General features: G+C 48.1%; 1 protein-coding gene across 3 annotated transcripts in view; it reads left to right on the top strand.

Annotated features, from left to right (window-relative positions):
* Positions 1 to 18,853, top strand: part of LOC144934617 (KAT8 regulatory NSL complex subunit 1-like) — a 44,044-nt gene that overhangs the window by 22,849 nt on the left and 2,342 nt on the right. The window contains exons 2-12 of one of the 3 annotated variants that reach the window (XM_078860626.1): positions 573 to 714; positions 1,340 to 1,489; positions 3,717 to 3,823; positions 5,225 to 5,432; positions 7,689 to 7,863; positions 11,974 to 12,177; positions 13,192 to 13,344; positions 15,385 to 15,590; positions 16,814 to 16,935; positions 17,588 to 17,642; positions 18,332 to 18,438. In XM_078860626.1, the coding sequence (XP_078716752.1) occupies positions 573 to 714; positions 1,340 to 1,489; positions 3,717 to 3,823; positions 5,225 to 5,432; positions 7,689 to 7,863; positions 11,974 to 12,177; positions 13,192 to 13,344; positions 15,385 to 15,590; positions 16,814 to 16,935; positions 17,588 to 17,642; positions 18,332 to 18,438 (1,629 nt within the window). Of the gene's footprint in view, positions 1 to 572; positions 715 to 1,339; positions 1,490 to 3,716; positions 3,824 to 5,224; positions 5,433 to 7,688; positions 7,864 to 11,973; positions 12,178 to 13,191; positions 13,345 to 15,381; positions 15,591 to 16,813; positions 16,936 to 17,587; positions 17,643 to 18,331; positions 18,439 to 18,853 lie in introns of all 3 variants that reach the window. The other 2 variants (XM_078860627.1, XM_078860625.1) reach the window with 2 other exon arrangements.

Here is an 18,853-nt window from a genome sequence, read left to right as displayed (position 1 = left end):
GTTCACATTGTAATGTTTTGTCCTTTAAGCACTCTTTTCGTCTGAACGTCTACCGCGTTCTGTTACGTCGTTGCCTGTTCTCCCGTACGGATCACTCCGATGTCACGGTCCGTGTTCCCGTGCTGACAGCACCACGGATGTCCCTTGCGAACTCGCTGGGTGGCTGGCGACACTGTGATTTTCTACGTAACAAATAAAACATTGATTGAATGAGCAATCAAACTTTATTTCTATAGCACTATTCGTGCAAAAAAATGCAATACGTAGTGCTTTACAGGCATGAACAATAAAATTGAGCTTGTAGGCAAAATAAAATCACGTAACAAATTTCTAGAAAAGATATAATAAACATAACACATTCAGAAAATCCTAATTAAAAGCAAGTGACCGAATACTGCACACCACAGCCTCTGAAAACAACTAGCGAGCTTTATAATGTTTTGCTGATGACGACGGCAACGCTGGGGTCTGGCCAGTGCAGTGCGGTCGCAACGCGCGGCGTGGTGGGGCGCCACGGCGTGGTGGGGTACCTCGGAGCGGGCTAGACCACTGAGCGGCTCCCTCTGTCGCAGGCGGCGGAGCACCGCGTGGCTGTGGGCGCGGGAGCGCGCGATGGTGGCGAGCCGTTGGACGTGGCTCACGGCGCAGGTGTCCGACCTGGAGTACCGCATCCGGCAGCACAACGAGCTCTACCGCCAGATCCGCATCGGCAAGGTATGTGCGTGTGTGTGTGTGCGTGTGTGTGTGCGTGTGTATGTGGCAATGTCTGTCCCCTACCGGCAGACTAATGCCCCTTGATATGCTGGTGCTGTGTAGGGACAGTTGCCACTTGGGGGGGGGGGGGGTCGCTTTGCATGACTGTAGCAGGGCATTGGAATGATTAATATCAAATATTTATCCTGGAGGAATCCGATGAGCTCTAAAGCTCTTTTTCACAGACGTCCAGTAGGAGCATGGTGTCAGAACGCGACAATGAGACGGCATTCGCACCCGAGATGAGACGCCGTGTAAGGCGCCGAGAGTTGCCGAGGCTTTTATGCCAGCGCCCTACGAAGGCAAACGCCTGCCACACCACCGCCGACGGCCTTTTGCGCATGGTGGCCGCCCCCTTAACGCTCTCTCCAGCCTCAACGCCGCGCGGCTTCCGACATCCGACGAGATTGGGCGCATTCCGGGCGATTTGGTCGCGGGCGCCTTCCTTCGTAACGCGGAGGCGCGCCGCGCACGGTGCCACCGCTGTGTTCGGAACGGACGTGCGTCGGGTGACCCGCAGCGACGGGCCGGTGGCTTCGTCGAGCCAGGGCGGCCGCTCGGCGCTCAGCGCACGCTTTCCTTGCAGGGCCCCGTGGTGCTCGGAGACCTCCAGGCCCCCGAGGACGTGACGAGACCGCACCGGAGGCTGCCCGGTACTGGCGCCGCCCCCGCTTTGCCGCTCGCTGGTGAAATGAGGGGCAGCCCCGCTCTGCTGCTTAGCAACCTCCACAAGCAGGTAGTCACCTGAGGGCTTGTTAGCGTGCGCCCTGGAAACAGACCCTCTGGAGGAATATGTACAGCAAACATGCACTCAGACCCCATGTGTGAGAGTCGTGGGGGTATTGTAGCCCAGTTTGGGTGGCAGGCTGCTCGCGCTGTGGTAACACTCGTGCCTCGCAGCAAGAAGTGCCTGGGTTTGATTGCTGACTCGGGTGCCTTTTCGCGTGGAGTTTCTCTGTCCGTCCCCTGTGTTGCATGGTTTTTCTCTGGATGCTTTGGTTTCCTCCTATGGCCAAAACAAACCAAAATTACTGGTGTAACGGTCAAGCATCCCAGTGCTGAAAAAAATTACCTGCAAATGACTCAATAGTGATTGCACATGGCACCATGCCCCCTACAAAAAACTTGGCAGGACCCTCCTGAAATATAATGTTGAGACTCTCGGCGGTGTTCTCGTGGGCAAGCGAGTGCAAGGCATTCTGGTTTGTGGGGAGTTGGTGTTCCAGCCTGTGTTGCATTCCCTTGGGAAACATGTTTCCTCTCACCCTCAACATTTATTTAAAATATATTTTCCTTAGAATTCCAGGCAATTCTCACTTTAATCGTAATCTGTTGAAGCCTCAACGATGCTTTCTCAGGTAATGACAAAAAAAAGATGAATATCTTGATGAATATTCGTTAGAAAAATATTAATAAATGAAAACGAAAAGCCACTAATGTAGACTGTAGCCTGGTTCTTAAACGGAGTGAGTGTACTGGCAATCTATAATGTAGACTGTAGCAATGGTTATTAAGCTGGGTGAGTGTACTGGCAGTCTATAATGTAGACTGTAGTCTGGTTTTTAAGTTGGTGAGCATATTTGCAGTCTACATTAGTGTTTTTTGTTTTAAAAATTATTTTTATTCACTTTATTTTTAGAATTTTTTCTAACTCTGTGACTTTACCGAAAAAAAACAAAGAATATGAATTTCTGTAGTCACGAAAGTTTAAAGTAAAATTGTAACTAGATAATTCATTAATTAATTAATTGCTGGGCCTTAATTAGCACGTGATTGTTCTAAGCATCTAAATAAAGCAACTATTTAGTATTACGTACATATGCTCTATAATTTCAGTATTGCTTTTCATGGGTTCACTGTATTCCTATTTGTTATGATGTTTCTGTAAAAAATTGCACATCAGGCTACTGGTGCATATAAGCGGGATGGTTACACCTTAACATATACAGCGTTTTATTAATTTACAACCTTTTAGTACGTAAAATGTGTAACTTATTTAAATGTGTTTCATGAGTGAATCATAGTCTGTGATCTGTAGGAGTAATACTGCTGCATCAAAGGCGTTTGGGATGCGTCAGCGAAGTTGCACATCTGCTCATTTCATCTCCTCGGCTTATTACGTAGCAGATGGCACCGCATTTTTGTCACACACAAGCTCGGCTGTGGTCTTTGCAGAGCAGATTACAGAAAGCCTAAATATGAACACGGCTCATTGTGTCAGTACCTCTGTTGCTAACGCGTGGCACTGCTGTGCGTTTGATGGATGGTACAGGGAAGAATGGACTTATGGGACCAACTATATTTGCATCACTATAAATGTGTTGACGAAAGGCTTCCCACTCGTTGGAATGTATCTCTGTCTCCGTCGACACCAATGATGCTTGCCCTTAGGGCATTTGCTGCTCGCTCCGCAGGGTCCTGTGTGGTCCCCATGGGCCGATGCGCTCCAGGCAGGGCTTCCCGCGCTCCACCCCGCAGTCAGTCGAATGTGGCGTGCTTCTCTTCCGTCGCCCATTGTTTTTTGTCAATCTCTCTGTGGAGCTGTAGTTGCGTGGCTCTGTGGATTAGTTTTTTACGAGCTGGTAAAAGCCATGTTTCGCAACGGTGCATGTCACACTGGCCCCACCTGCATGGCACAGTCACCGCACGTGTGTGGGTGTGGGGAGCGGTAGTGAGTGGTTAGTGCACTGCACTACTAATACAGCGACCCACTCGTGACCAAGTAAGAGTGGTGAATATCTGAACCGGTACCTTGCTTCCCTTAGGTGGTCTCAGTCTAAAATCAGTACCTGGTGCAGTGTGTGTAAACATCAGCACTGGGGAGACAAAGGTGGCCGGGCTGCTCGCTAACAACACTTACCCCAACAGTCTGTTTAAGGCTATACGGGGACCTTTGTCTCTGTTTGTTCAAGTGACAAAGTAACTTTTCTTCTGACTTGTGCTCCAATGCTGTGTGTTGACAGAGCTCACGCCTTAAGCAAAGTCTGGGCGGCATGGCCTGTCCTCTCAGCCCAGCCTCGTCTCCACAACCCAAACCTTCTCCACCGCAGCTCAACGGTGTTCTGGCCGGGTACGCCTCCCACTGCTGTCTGCAGCCCCACGCACTCACGCACACGTACGAGGCGCATGGTGCGCGGTGTCGCGGCGTCTCTAGGCCACGCAATACTGGGACGTGAAACTACAGAGGCAGTTTGCGCAAGAAGACACGCGCGCAAGGTGACGTGTGCTGAAGATCCAATGTCTTCGTACAGTTTCTTTATTGGCAGGCTCAAGTAAACGATATATCTGTCCGTTGATTACTTTATCAAATCTCCCCTGAGTTTTTGTACGTACTGTATGTTGATCTTCTTTTGCACCGTACGTAGCCAACCATGCTAATCAGAGGTGCGGGGGAAGGACAACAAACTAAGTACGACAAACTTGGCAAAAAAATAGTTTTTCCAAGCACGCACTTTTATTTGCACTCAAAAGCAGAAAACAAATATTTTGACTCCAGAATTAAACATATTTGATGTGCGGAATGACAGTGGGTGGTTTCTTTTCAATATGTTTCATTTTCTTTATGCAACAGACAAGTTCAATAAAAGTGTGTAAAAACATAAGGACTAGCCTGGCATTGTTGTAGCTCAGGTGTTGTAGAGACGCCGCATGGAAGGGCCTGTCGTCCCGTGCTCTGCTCGTACGGGGGGCTCCTGGCATTTCCACGTCACCTCGGCCGCTCTGCACACCGTTTTTATGGAGGGATGCTGAACACGTCGGGAGGCCCTGAGGATGCCCACTGCTAAACACACCTCCAGCGGTTGAACGAGGGTGACCGAGTTGATGCGCTTAAACGTTCGGGGCAGTCGTCAAATAGAACCTTTGAATATCTGGCCAGCACGCGTGTTCACACGTTTGGGTAAACTGGTGAGGACGGTGAGCAGAGGAAGCAGACATCTCTGGACACAATTTGGCTCCGATTTTGTTCGTCCATTAAGTACCGTGTAGAAATAAGAATGGATTTAGCCACGAGCGGGTGGAATTAATGTGAGAGTAGACTGATAAACAGAATGAGTGGGTGACGTTACATGGGCGTTGTATATCGTTTTGAATCAAAACGTGAGGCCGTCAGGGCGCTTCTTACCTGAAGATGCCTGTTGCAGTGATTACGCAGGAGATTAAATTCGCTCGTTTGTGATTTGAATGCAAACCGCTAACATCTGCACTCTTGCGCTGGCCGGTGGACCTGCGCGTGTGCTTATTTGTGCGTCTGTGTGCGTGTGTGTGTGCACGCGCGTGTGTGCGTGTGTCTGTGTGTGTGTGCGTCTGTGTGCGTGTGTGTGTGCACGCGCGTGTGTGCGTGTGTCTGTGTGCGTGTGTGTGTGCGTCTGTGTGCGTGTGTGTGTGCACGCACATGTGTACGTGTGTCTGTGTGCGTGTGTGTGTGCGTCTGTGTGCGTGTGTGTGTGCTCGCGTGTGTGTGCGCGTGTAGCTCGTCGAGCTGCACGCGAGGAGGAGATGCTCCGCCTGACGGCTTCGACGCCGCCAAGCGCCGCCCCGCCGTGGTGTCCCGTGGGGCCCCCGCGCCGCCGTCCCCGCCCGGCAACTCCTCGTGCGTGGCGGCACGGACACGGCCCCTGCGGGAACTGCGCCGTCGGCGAGTGCTGCGAGCCAGCGACGCGTACTTCCTGAGCCGCAAGGTTTGTGGTGCAGATGCAGGAGGCGGGGATGGGATGCGCGTTCCCAAACATCGCTGAAACAAAACCCTACGCGGTTATTAACTAGCTTGTGGAGTTTGTGGAGGAAAGTTGTAAACAGGTGGTGGTGGTGGTGGTAAAGCCTTAGTGGGGAGCGGTAGAGTAGCGGTTAGCGCGCTGCGCTACGAATCCGGTGACCTGAGTTCCATTCCTGCTCACGGCTAAAACCAGTAACGATTATCTGAACTGGGCCTGAGCCTCTCCTAGATCGACTCAGCCTCAAATGACTACCTGGTGCTGTGTAAACATCGCCACTAAGTAGACAAAGTCCGCCGGGCATGGTGCTGGCCACCCACCCCCTCGTGTGCCGTTCCGGCCTTCACAGGTGCTCTCTTAACAGCACTTGCCCCAACAGCCTGTTAAGGCTATATGGGGGATCTTTGTATGTGTAGCTGGATGCAGGGCTGGTGCGGATGTGATGAACTGCTGCGAGTTGTGTGAGCGGAACTGTGCCACTTCTAAAAGCGAGCCGTATTGCCGTGGTCAGCTTTGGTTGCCGTGTGGTTGGACGATCGTCAACGTTTTCTGTGTGTCGGGACGTGCCTGCATCTCTTGTAGCTTGTGATCTTGCAAATACAGGCCCCTCTGAGGCTAAGCAGGTTCATTTCTAATTCGTAGATAAAAGTGCGAATGGCAAATGTGTGTCTGGAAAAAAAAACCATCGTGAGCAAACCTAACCAAAGCTCCTAAAACAATGGGGTGATAATCTGATTGTTCTATTCTATTTCAAATGGTATTGTCTGGGGTCAGGTCGGATGAACAAAGAATCAGTTGTGCAATATTCACAGATTTTTGTCGTCGTTGTTGTTGTTGTTGTGCTCACAGCACCACGGAGCTCCCGCGTAAAATAGCCCGGAAACGAGTCGAACGGGACCATCCGTGTAGCAGAATAAAATAAACTGAAACTCAGAATGACGCAATCAAGATTGTCACATCCTAATCAGCTAATCAGACTATGGCTGACCATAGCTGATCAGCTTCTTGGCTTACAAGTATTCTTTGTAGTGGTGTTAAAAAGTTAATCCATAATGCACTAAAAGGATCGATATTGCGATGCTAAGTACCTTAAAAAAAGAGCCAAATGCATGTCCAGTGTTATTATCGTGAAGTGGGTTACAATTGCAGAGAACGAAGCGGGTGTGCTAATTTTAATTTGTTTAACAAAAACAATCCTTATTTTTTTTATTAATACCTGTTTAAATGTGTTTATTATTCGGTTTAATTACTTAAAAGCTAAATAGAACAAGGGGCATCTGAGAGTGGAATTGGCCATCTGTTAGTTTAAGGCATTATATTCACATTTATTTTATTAATAAATATTGTGAAAGCAGTTTATTTCTCATCATAACTGTGTTACCTAAATAATAGTAAAAAAAAACATCATTTTTTGTGTCGTCGTACTGTAGTGTTGGGATGTTGCTGTCATGTGACCAGGTGCAAGGAGATGAAGATGTGGCCTGATTACACAAGAATATGAATGAAGTCCAATCCGACCTGACCCATGCACCCCTAGCAATGTCCCGTAAACAAACAACTTTCTCATCTGAAGTAAGGCCAGATTAATGCTGATATTTGACAAAGTATGCAGAATCCATTTGAAGCACTGATTACTTCTAGTTTGCATGCTCTCTGTGGGTTCATCACATCGTGAGGCAGTCGGCACATTTATCTTGCCACCATCGTGTTAAGCCAAAGTTCATGTCGATAAGCAACTTCGAATTCTAATTTCTGAATCATCGTGCATCAGTGTTCCCCTTGTGGCAGCACCTACGCCGATTCTTCAGTTGGCACGTGCATCTTGGGTCTCGCGTCTTGCTTGAGCAATGATGAGTGCCCGGTGGCACAGTGCACCCAACTCACAAGCAGATGGTTGGTAGTTCACATCCAAGTCAGAGAGTTGGAGTGGGGCGGGCGGGGGGGGGGGTCAACTAAACCTATCAACCCTCGGGCTGATAAAATGAGCACCACTTTGGAAGGCAGAAGTGGTTGTTCTATGGAGGGACTGGAAGCTGCCATGTGTTCTTTACACCCCTCACTCAGGGCTACCAACATCGATGAGCAGATGTCTACACTCGATTGAGTAAGGAGATGCCAACTCTCTTGAAAGCTGTACATGTAATACACACACACACGTAGCGCGTCCCAGTTGACTCGTCACACATTGCTGTGCTGCTGTTGTGCCATGCCACGGGTGTGCAGGCGCAGCGGCCGGTGACTGTGAGGTGCAGCTGTGAGCAGCCACTCAGCTGCATGGTGTGCGTGTCACCGTACACCACGCAGCAGCAGCAGCCCATGAACCTGGACACCATGACCCTGCCTGAGAGGGCAGCAGTGCTCAGCCCATCCACCCACCCTGTGCTCTCTCTCCCAAACGGTGCGTCGCTCCGTCTTGCCCCAGCGTCCGCACCGTGCAGGGCTGCATTAGGGGTCGCGCAGCAGTAGGAGCCACGGGGTCAATAGGTCAGCGGGCTTGGTGCTCTGGGTCCATTGGTGATTTACAGGGTGTGCACAATGTCACACCCAACTCGGATCCGTTTCACAAGGAAATCCTTTGACGCTTGAGATGTGATCCGGTGTGTGTCTCTAATGTTGTAATGTGCGTACAGAATTTGGCCAAGCATCTTGCGTGTGCAATAGTTTGCTTACATTCCAGCCTTTCTTCACCTGTTGCCCTTCTTGCTGTGTATTTTCTGCACTCAATCAAATTTTGCTTCACTTGCGTCATCTTTCATGGAGCATCGTGTGATTTGAAATGGAGGAAGCAGAAGTCACTCCCAAGTGTTCAATTGATTAACCAAATGCCACTTTTGCTGGATTATGAAAAGTATGCTATGTTTTTTTGGCATTCCATACTGAATTATTCTTTTTCTGAAACAAAGATCATTAATCAAATATTGAAAGTAGTTTTGTACGTTACACACTTACGAACTTCCACTGTCATTTGCACGCGTGTTTGTTCCTCGTTACGTTTAGTTTCTCTTCGTGGTCACCCCAGGTCTCCCTCGAAGACTGCTCATCTCAGTGTGATCTTGTCTGGCTGTTGTAAATAGAGGCCACTATCCAGTACCATCATTTCAGGGTACTTTCCATTGATAAAGAACACAATTCACTCCCTTGAGTGATGTTTTCAGCTTTTCGGATGTTAGAGTGCAACAATACATCATTACTCGGACTGCAATTCGTCTGCAGTTGTTGTCATTCTGCAAATTGACAATTTTTTACTCCGACCTTGGCATTGATGTGGTCCTTTACGGTTCCCGCTCACGTCAATAAAATCCGGGCAGTGTGGCCTCCCTGCTTCATCGGTTGGTTTGATCCTTGCAATGCGGTGGGCAAATGTTACGTATCTGGCCGGCATGTTTCACTTGGTAAGCACCGTTGTACATTAAATAGACAAAGTAATATGTCATGGTTTTATAAACGAGATTTCGTGACGCGGTTAGAAAGAGAGAGTTAGGCCACGTGTGTGCCGACGCCATCGGCCAAATGTGCCAACTCGCTAAAAATCAACCTGCAAATCACTCAATTGGGAGAACAGCGCAATCATCGCCTCGTCACTCCTGCCTCTGAAAATAGCACCTCCGTGATGGCCCTGCGCTCTCTAAGAGTTACACCAACACCTTGAGTACTAATGGTTGATGATTATAATGGATCCACTGTGATACAGTAGAACTCGATGGCAATTGTCACCAATAATATCAAAATGTGTTCCTTCAATCGGCAATTGTGCTTGTTCTCCACCCTTCTGCCTGGTGTCTGCACCCTAACTCCATCTCTTCTGATGTGGTAAAGAACACGTTTGCTGAACATGAAAGCAGACCACAGCTTCTTTATTGTCCCTTGCAACAGATGCTTTGCCACTGCCATTCGCTACATGAATTACCGCCGTTGTAATTTTCGCCATTGATTTCCTGTAACAAAAAATAACTCATTTACATTATTAAGCCGCTTTCAAGAATTGTTATTCCATCCCCATTTACTCACTTGTCAAACGTGCCTCCCCTCATTTATTATCCATTGCAGTAGTAACAACAACATTTATACTTGCTCTGCCGTGCTGGAGAAAAGGCTGGGCAGGGCAATGATTCATATGCAAGGACTCCGACAGTGGTGCACACGGAGAGTTAAAAACAACTGGCCACATGCATTATTAATGCTGCCTTGTAACAGAGCACAGAAATCTGACGTTTTGGCCACTAGCCTTCTGCTTTGAAAACTAGTCCTTCTGCTCTGAAGGGTGCCCATTGCCGGAAATGTCAGCCATTCATGTATGTTTCTGTTTCAGGCACTGTTCTTTACAAATGTCGTGATTCGTGTGCTTGTGTACAGGCTTGGACAACTTTAAGTTATGTTTTACAGATTGAGTACATGCAAAATATTTACTAGGTTATTTCTCATTTTGCTTGAAGCAGAGGTTCCATTATTACAGAAACATTTTACAATTATTTACTGGCTTGTGAAGGTTTGCTTTGGCGTGTCTTGGGTTTTGCGCAAGCTTGGATGGTCTTTCATGAGAAAACAGAGAATATAGTTTTGAATTTGTGACATTCAAGGGCACCATCACGACGCGATTCTGAATCGCACTGCCCCGATGTGCGTAGTTGGGGAAGCTTTGAAGCGGACACGACCAACGAGCTCTCCGTTACGTTCACACGCTTCTGTCATCCACATGAAATGCACGAGGGGGTTTATGCAACGCCGATCCAGGCCCGAAGTACATGCGCGCACCCCTGTCCACAAAGGGGACCCGTAACTTCATCTGTTGTGGAACACGTACACCGTGGGAACTCCATAGCTGTGCACGTAACTTAACAACGACGAGGACGGCTTGAAATCAATGGTGGCTGCTTAATGTCTACCAGCTGTATACTGGGATATTAGCGGTCGATTATCACAGGAGATTGCAGCTGCCGCATTGCTCTGGGTTGGTACTGTTTTGATTTACGTGGGACGTATCTGTGGGGGCTTCGGTAGGGCGCTCACCACTTGTTCCGTAGGTTCGCGGTTCGAATCCAGCGGCCGCCCTGGTTATTACTGCAGGTGTAACATCCGTTATAATACTACACGCCGTCTGCTTCACAGATCTGACGTACGTGGTGGAAGCTGATTTTTGGTTTGAAAAAAAAGTTTACTCTGGCAGATATTAAAACCCGCTGTGTAATTTTACTTTCTAAAATCTCTGTTTTTCCCCCCCAATGATATACCGATTGTGCTACCCACCACGTGTTCAAGAACAGACTGGGATATGCAGAATTCTTCTAAAATCTTACAAGGCAATGTTTGAATGTTGAAATGGGCATTGAGTCGGTGTACATCTTCTGTTAAAAGCCGTGAGTTAGTGGTGGAAATTCTACATTTCTATAGCAGGGGGGGTAAGTAGTTTAATATGATAACCATTGTTTAAAAGGGTTCCTCGGTTTTTTTTATCAAACTGCTGTATATGTGCCCCATAGGGATGATGGGCTGAGTGAACCCCCAACGAGGATTTAAGAGTTTGCAACATTTCGATTGTCCGCCTGTCGCTTCGCTCGCTAAACCGCTTGGCCAAAATCTCTTCAATTGACCTTCACAGTGGGAGGCAGCACCGCCACCACCCTGCTCCAGAGACACGTGTTTGTTACGTGGCAGTCAAATCGAGATTTTAGTTTCTCACAAGTTGGAATTTAGCCAAATCAAGCGTTCCACGAAATCTATTTTACGTGCTGTTATTGGTGATGGGGCTGAAAGCAACCAACTCGCAACCCTCGAACCCAGCTTGAGGTGGCTGCCTGGATCTGAACGCAGAATTGCGTTGATTCAGCGGTGCAGCTCCGATCTCTTAGCCACGGAACACCTCTCCGCCTGCTCTGTATTTTTCTTTTATAAACAAACAAGTTCTGTAAGAAGTTAAAACACCCAACTTAAACCTTTTGCAAGGAATCACATCCGCATTAACCACATATACTTGTGGTGAAAATACAAACAAAAAACATGCTCTGACAGTTTATGCATTGTCTTTGAAACTGATTGGTCCACACTAGAGGCAGCTTTCTTTAGAGCCTAGTCTCAAACGGTGTTAGACCAGAGGACGCCAAACGGTGAACAGCACAAAGACAATGCACTATCAGGACATTGAGAGCTCGGGGTGAGCAGCTACATCATGGGACCTCCTTTGCCAGTACCAAAATATAAGGAGGTCCCATGATGAAACAAGTTCTGTTTTATCCCCAAAAATATGACATAATAATCTCAGGGCAATCAGCCAGTCGGCCTTCAAGAGCAATGTTTTTACAATTGCATGCTGTTTGAACACACTGCCAATACAGCGCTTCATATTGTGATGATGGTGGTGAAATGTATGTTTTATTGCTTGTGCACGACATCCAAGACAATTCCTGGTTCTTTTTCATTTAATTCAACCCTTGACATTTATTATTTTATGTTCTGTTCTACTTGGCGGAAGTGCAAATAATTGACCGAAGGCAACTTAACTTCTCCTTTGCAGATATCCCTCTACACCTGCACTTCCAGAGTATGATGAAGCGTGCCGAGTGGCACGAGCGGATGAACCCCAAACCCAAAGTTCCAGCCAGCAGCAGTAGCAACAACAAGAGGCCAACCGGCGTCCCACGAGCGTGGACAGCCTCGCCAGGCAGCCCTGCCGAGCGCAAGCAGCGCCACAAGGCTGACGCCTCCCTGCTGACCACCAGTGAGCTGGGGGGGCGGGCAAAGTGTTGGGTCGTTATCGCTCGGCACGATAGGTGTCGTTGCAAATTCGCCTGATAAAGCTGGTTGCAATCGCCAGCGAAATGTCACATACTCCAATTGTAAATGTTGTGGGTTTACTCTGCAATGCATCGGTGTGCTGAAGCAATAACTAACTGCCACGTTTTGTTTACATGACAAACTTACCAATTGGCTGCGTCAGATAGTGGTGGGTTAGTGACAGGCATTTTTACTCACGCGATCTAACCAAAAAAACCCCTTTATTATGGACACGACGGTGGCGAGACTACAACCACGGTCCCCTGCTCAGCTGCTCGCCAGTCCCGCCGTGTTTGCCAGCAGGGTGTCCGCACGTGCGTGCACTCTTGTCCCGTGGCTCCATGTACATTTTCGGCACTTGCTGAACTTGTGTCGCGCCATGGTCGTTGCAGCTGCAGCAGTTCGCCCGTGGAGATGGGTGTTGCCCACGGTCTCGTAGTGTTCAGTGTCTTAGCTCAAGAGTCGTAGAGCCAGTCTGATAGACAAGCCACAGGGAATGTCTTGACAGCCACCACGGGAGAATTGTGTCTTGGTATGAGAAGCACAACAAGTGCTTTGTCTCGCATGTGTGACGTTTCCTGGCCGTGGGCGTCAAGGTCACAATCTCCTGGCTTGACAGGGTTTGGCAGTACAGCAAGTGGGTTAATTTTCACCTGTACAGGGATTGTGTTATCCCCCTCTCTTGTTCTGTGGGGTTTCTCCAGGCACTTTATTTCCTCCTACACGTATACACACTCATTTTCTGGAGTTGTCTTAATGTCCCAATACAGGGCCACAGAGTTTGCACTGCTTGGCACCAAGTCTGGCTGCCTTCCTGCTTATCTTGTTGTCAAATACAACCTTGTTTGGTGATGCATTTTGCACGATTTACACCATACTAAATACAATTATTCAGTAAACGTGTTGACTTAATGATAAAGAGTTATGTTTACCAAGGTTGCTCTTTCCCACGTTGCAGAGTGCGACTGGAGTAAAGCATGTGTGGATCCATCGCTGTGGCAATACCTGGACAGTGTGGAGCGAGGGCCTTCACCGCTGGACTCCTTGGATACAGACGGGGAGGACGGTGGCCACTTCAAGAAAAGGAGGCGCTCTGGGCACAGCCCCCTCGGTGGGTATTGCATCTCGATCCATTTACATCCGCTGCTAGTCTGCCTCTCCACGTGATAAAACTACACATCACCAGTGTGGTCACCCAGGGGAAATCTTCTATTGACACCGCGGTGCCTTTATGTCGGCGTGCCTCTGAAATAACGGGGATCGGTGACTGCCGCGTAGGTGTCTGCGGTTGCGCTGCGTGGCCCTCCGTCGTAGTATTGAGGCAGCGTTACGTAACCGTGGGGGGAACGCGAGCTGCTCAGGTCCTGTAGAAGCTCCCAGCGCGCCGAGTGAAGTGTCGAACATCGTGCCCAACGACGCTGGGTACAACCAGAACGTGCGAGAGCGGTAGCAATATACTCGGTCTAAAACCCCATTTTGTTCGGTACAATTTCAGGGCGACGGCTGAAAATTCTCGACCCAGAATTTATGTTCAATGCAAAACATTGAATGTCGCAATCCTGGTTCAAACCCTGATCGTATAACGCTCTCCTCTTTGCAGAAAGCTGCAATGCAGCAAACACTGTACATTGTTGGCATCACTCGGAGCACAATCTCCCCAGGTGTGCCCACGCTTTCGCACGTCATAAAAACCTTGACTCACCACTGAGGGGGGGGGGGTGCGTGGGGATTTGTAGAGCCGTGCCCCACACACGCCGTCGTAAATCTAAACCACCCAAAAAAGGGCCGAGTACAGAAGCCCCCTTTTATAAGAGGCATGTAGCTGCCCCTAAACCAGCCCTTGCAGCCGCTGGTATGTCACTGGCCGCGTAGGTTTTGTGTTTGTGTTCACTGTGGCTTTTTTTTTTGCCATCACACCTGGCGCGCTAGGGGATCGGAGTGACATTTAAACCCAGTGACTCACAGAGTGGGACCGATGTCAGTATTACGTTTTTTATGGGAATCAACATCCATAATTGTGTTCCTGTGATCTGCCAACTGGCTCCGTTATGAACTCGGATAAGAGTGTTGGATGCACAGAACAAGGAGACAAAATATGAACAGATGGAGTTGTCCTTGACGCATCTTTGCATATGGTTAGGGTTACATTGGGAAAAGTTTATTTGATTGTCATCTTATTGCCTTTAGTTGTGGACACATTAAACAATACTGTTCACTCTAACTTTGCTCCAACGTTTCACACACATTTACACATCAGTTATTTAGACTAACAAATATTGGCTCCTTTTCCTTTATGCATACTTAAGCTCTGTAAGTAAATTATAATTCATCACCATCATCATCATCCCTGGTCGGTCCACTGCTGAATGAAGGCCTCCCCAAGTTACGGCCGTCTCTCACGATCCCCATGCAGCAGTCCACCTATCACGCGGACATACAAGCTGATTTCACCGCTCCATCTCCTCGGTGGTGCTACTCTCCGACGTCTTCCATCCTTGGCTGCCGCGGGTGCAGTCATTACAAATTATGGCTAAAATAGTGGCTCACTTAAAATGATCGTACCCAATGACAACATATTTCGCAGCTTCATATGAAATGTTTAGCCGACAATACCCTATGTCGATGATAAATTCGATCATGGAAAGTCCTAAGAAACGATTGATCAATGCATTGGCACATGACTAATACCTTTGTAAACGTAAAAATCTTGTAGGGTGGTGGAGGGTTATTGACAATTATGGCATCAAACTACCACTTTGCCCAAAACTACCACATGGCCTAACCCAACACACAAATATGGATCATATGGATCAGGCAATTACTTTTAAATAATATTAATTCCATCTGAGTCCAGGTCACCAGAATGTCACTGCCTTGCGGACACAGAGTGGGTAGTAGAGGTGTTGATGGCAAGCCGGTGAGCGACGCTGCACTTTTGTATAATAAATTTAGCATTAATTTATTTACTTTTATTTAGTGACTTGCTTACCATTTTTTCTATTCTGCACTCTTATCGTATTTTTGTATCGTGTGCCGTTGTAACTCGCTAACCCGCCCCATACTGGGTATCTGTGAAAGAGCTTTACAGCTCATCGGATTCCTCCTGCAGTCTAAATAAACATTTCTATGATTCTGTTTTTTTCCGCAGCAGCGGGCAGCAAGAGGCAGCGTGGCGGGGTGCGGAGTCGGAGCCTCACCCTGGGGGAGTCGCCCGAGGGCACGGCGGCGGTGGTGACGGCGCCGCCGCTGCGCCAGGCCTACACGCCCGTGCCGGCCGACGCGTCGCCCGCGCCACCCACGCTGCCCTTGGCCAGCGCGTACGCCCACACGTCCGCCGCCACGCCCACGTCCACGCAGGTAGCGCCCTGGCGTGCACGCCACTTGTATCGTATCCCCGCCCCGCCTCTTCGATTTAGAAGATGCTCCGGAGAGTACGTAAACATTTTTTGGGTTGGATCACCGCCACCCGACACAGCCAATTCGTAAGGATTTTTTCACATAAACAAAACCTGCTAATGAATTACTACTCCAGCACACCGGTGTGTTAGAGAGTAAATCCGCAACGTTTAAAGTTTGAGTTCGGCCTTGTTGGGCAACACGAATGCAGTGCGCTGTATCGGCATCACTAGTCAATTATAAACCCCTCCTGAGCCACTCGGTGCTCATTTCCTTGAGGCTGTTTTAATCATTTGGAGTGTGCCAGCAGTATAGGGCATAATTACGTGTGGGGCGAAGATGGCCGCGGTAGGTTGCGAGGCGATATAAAGGGGGAGGATCTGTGGCCCTCTCACCGGGACCACGTCCAGCACGGTGCCGCGGCGCTGGCACCGTGGCGCCGTGCCGCGCCCTGCTCGTGCCAGTGGCCATCGCTCACCAGGCCTCTGGCGCTCGCTCGGCTGCCTTCATCTGGCAGTCTCGGACGCGGTCAACAACGATCCCAAATGTGGCTTTTCTTGACCATGGGAAAGCTTGCGGCACACTGTGGCTTTTATAAAAGCACAATATTGTGCTGTTGATCGTATATAGACGAGTAGGTATGCAACGATTTATCGATTCAAGTCTTGTGCTCGTGGCACGCGTGTCAAATTGTGAATCTCATAAAGCATTTACAACCTATGCAAATTGTATGTGAATACACCGTTATGCTAATACAGGCTACACAATTATTAGTTGAAGAATTGAATCGTGACCCCCAGATGACAATATATATCCGCCAGGTTTGAACTCTTATTTGCCTTGTGCACACCGTGAGAATAGTGAGCAAAGTGTGAGGTGGTATTGTATTTGCAATAGCGGCTAAAGAGTTCTCAACATAATTAAACACTTTTTAAATCAGTTTCATTCCCCGAAACAAACGTTTGCCCCCTGAGCCATCAGGTCACTTAAATATTAACAATTTTTTGGTTATTTTTTAAAACGATTGTTATGCCTGATTAATTTATTCCAGGAGGTGCAACAGGTCGCCAGTTAGTAACATGAATTGAGATGTTAACATTTGCCGTGTTTCTCAATGTGACTGATATTATGAGACTCTCTCCCTCTGGGAGAAAGTACTTAAAGTTTCACTTTGGCGTGGCCAGGCTTCTGCTCGGCGACGGAGGGTGGAGAACTCCTTCGATATCAACAACATCGTCATCCCGCTGTCCATGGCTGCGTTTGCCCACGTGGAGAAGATCCAGTACAAGGAGATTCTCACTCCTGGGTGAGTCCTTCTGTGTCCATCATTAGCACCCCTAACGGGTCCGCTTTAAAGTAGGACTTTTCTTTTACATCCTGCGAGCAGAATTATTGATTTCCAGCAAGCGGCCGCTTTCAAAAGTAACGTTATATACAGGCGGTCTCCGGATTCACGACGGTCAGATTTACAACAGTCCACATTTACGACGTTCATGCAATGCCACCAAGAACGATTTATGATGCAGAAAATTGATTTACGAAGCATCTTCTGATATGATTCCGAACGCATTTGAACCGAGTCAGTCTGGTTTTTGATGTGACTTGGCGTGGAGCTTTTGTTATTCTCAGGAGTTTTTTGTGGAATTTTTTTTACCTAATAAAGTCTGTTAAATACGGCCGATGAAAGGAAAAACGCATCGGCAAGTGATGTTTCTCCCGTTTCTACTGTCTATGGGAAAACAGGGTCCGAGGTTTACAGGAACACGTTGTGACGTCGTTAGAGTGCAGACGGCCAGTAATAGCGGTGTCTCCGAATGAAAAGTATTCCTCCTGAAGCGGTCTGTGCGATGGGCTTGTCAGCGCACGAAACGGTGGCACATCTCTCCGTGGCGGAGTGCTTCTGGGAGCGGATTGCGGTCGTTGGTCGTGGATCCCGAGCACTCTGTCGTGTGTTGCAGGTGGCGTGAGCTGGGATTTGAGAATGAGGGGCCAGACATTGAGGAAGTTGAAGAGGTATCACACATTGAAGCTCTCAAATTATTTCAGCTTTCTTTTTTGATTTATTAATAATAATAAATTATGTATTTACTCTGAAGTTTTTCAAGAGGCCAATTTCCGGAGCTAATGCTAATTTCATAAGAATGTTTCTCATTCAAGTCAATTGTGCTGTCATTCCAACCAAAATGCAGTCGAGTGACCATTCCCATTGCTCTATGAGTTGTACCCAGATTGGTTATGATGTTTGAAAAAATTGATACATTTTGAACATGTCATTGATTTTAGGCAATCACATGTAAAAATCGTAGGTACTTGTGCATCTTACGTAATTTGATCACCCGGCTGTGGTGACAGCAACTATCTATCGGCTGTTGTGGACCTCTTGCCAAGCCATTCCCATTTCAGGTGCTAAGGTTGGAGCAGAGGGCAATTATTTTTGGGGATTATATTTTTTAAATACATTTTTGCTACAATATTCCCTCAAACACTCCGGCCACCCACTCACTCAATATTTAACCCAAATAACCTCTTTTCGATCATTACGATGGTTTAAACTATTTCATTTGTAGACATTGCGCAACGCCAGCAACACCTTTCTTGTAAAGAGCCGTCGGGATGGCCGTACAAGAACCGCCGGTCAGCCCGTGCCCGGCTCGGCGTCATGTGCAGAGAGAAACACGCTGCTTCGTGCTGTCACCTGCCAGGTGGAGGACGTTTCGGACGAGTCGTTTGCCGATCGCCATGCCCGGTTTGAGCAGATGGAGAAGACGCGATGGTGCTTCTGGTCGCCCGCCATCCACCGCCGCACTCGGTAGAGACTCGATCGCGAGCGCTGCCATTGTGACCGGCAACTTGTTATCTCTGTTAATAAATAGCTATAACATTCTTAACTCACAGTCACGTCTGTGCACATCCCATTGGCGCGGTTGGCTACGTACGGTGCAAAGGAAGTTCTTCGTACATTGTGCGTGCATTGCACTTGTATAAACTTGTGGGGAAAGTCATCCCAAAGAAGGTTTGTTAAGTAAAAAAAACAATTAATGCTCACCCTGTCACGTAACCTCACTACCCCCATCGTGTTTTATCTCCGCACAAATAATACAAGTAAAAAAAAGTACATTTGTGAAAATGTTTAAACCGTCATTGATTATATCTCACCTACTGTACTGGAGTCTGGTCACAATACAATGGTGTGCATTTCATATCCTCATTGACAGCAGTGCATC

The sequence above is a fragment of the Lampetra fluviatilis genome, chromosome 10 (assembly GCF_964198595.1).
Source record: "Lampetra fluviatilis chromosome 10, kcLamFluv1.1, whole genome shotgun sequence".
Lineage (NCBI taxonomy): Eukaryota > Metazoa > Chordata > Hyperoartia > Petromyzontiformes > Petromyzontidae > Lampetra > Lampetra fluviatilis.
The sequence above is the reverse complement of the archived record's forward strand: the minus strand, read 5'-3'. Positions and strand labels throughout refer to the sequence as shown.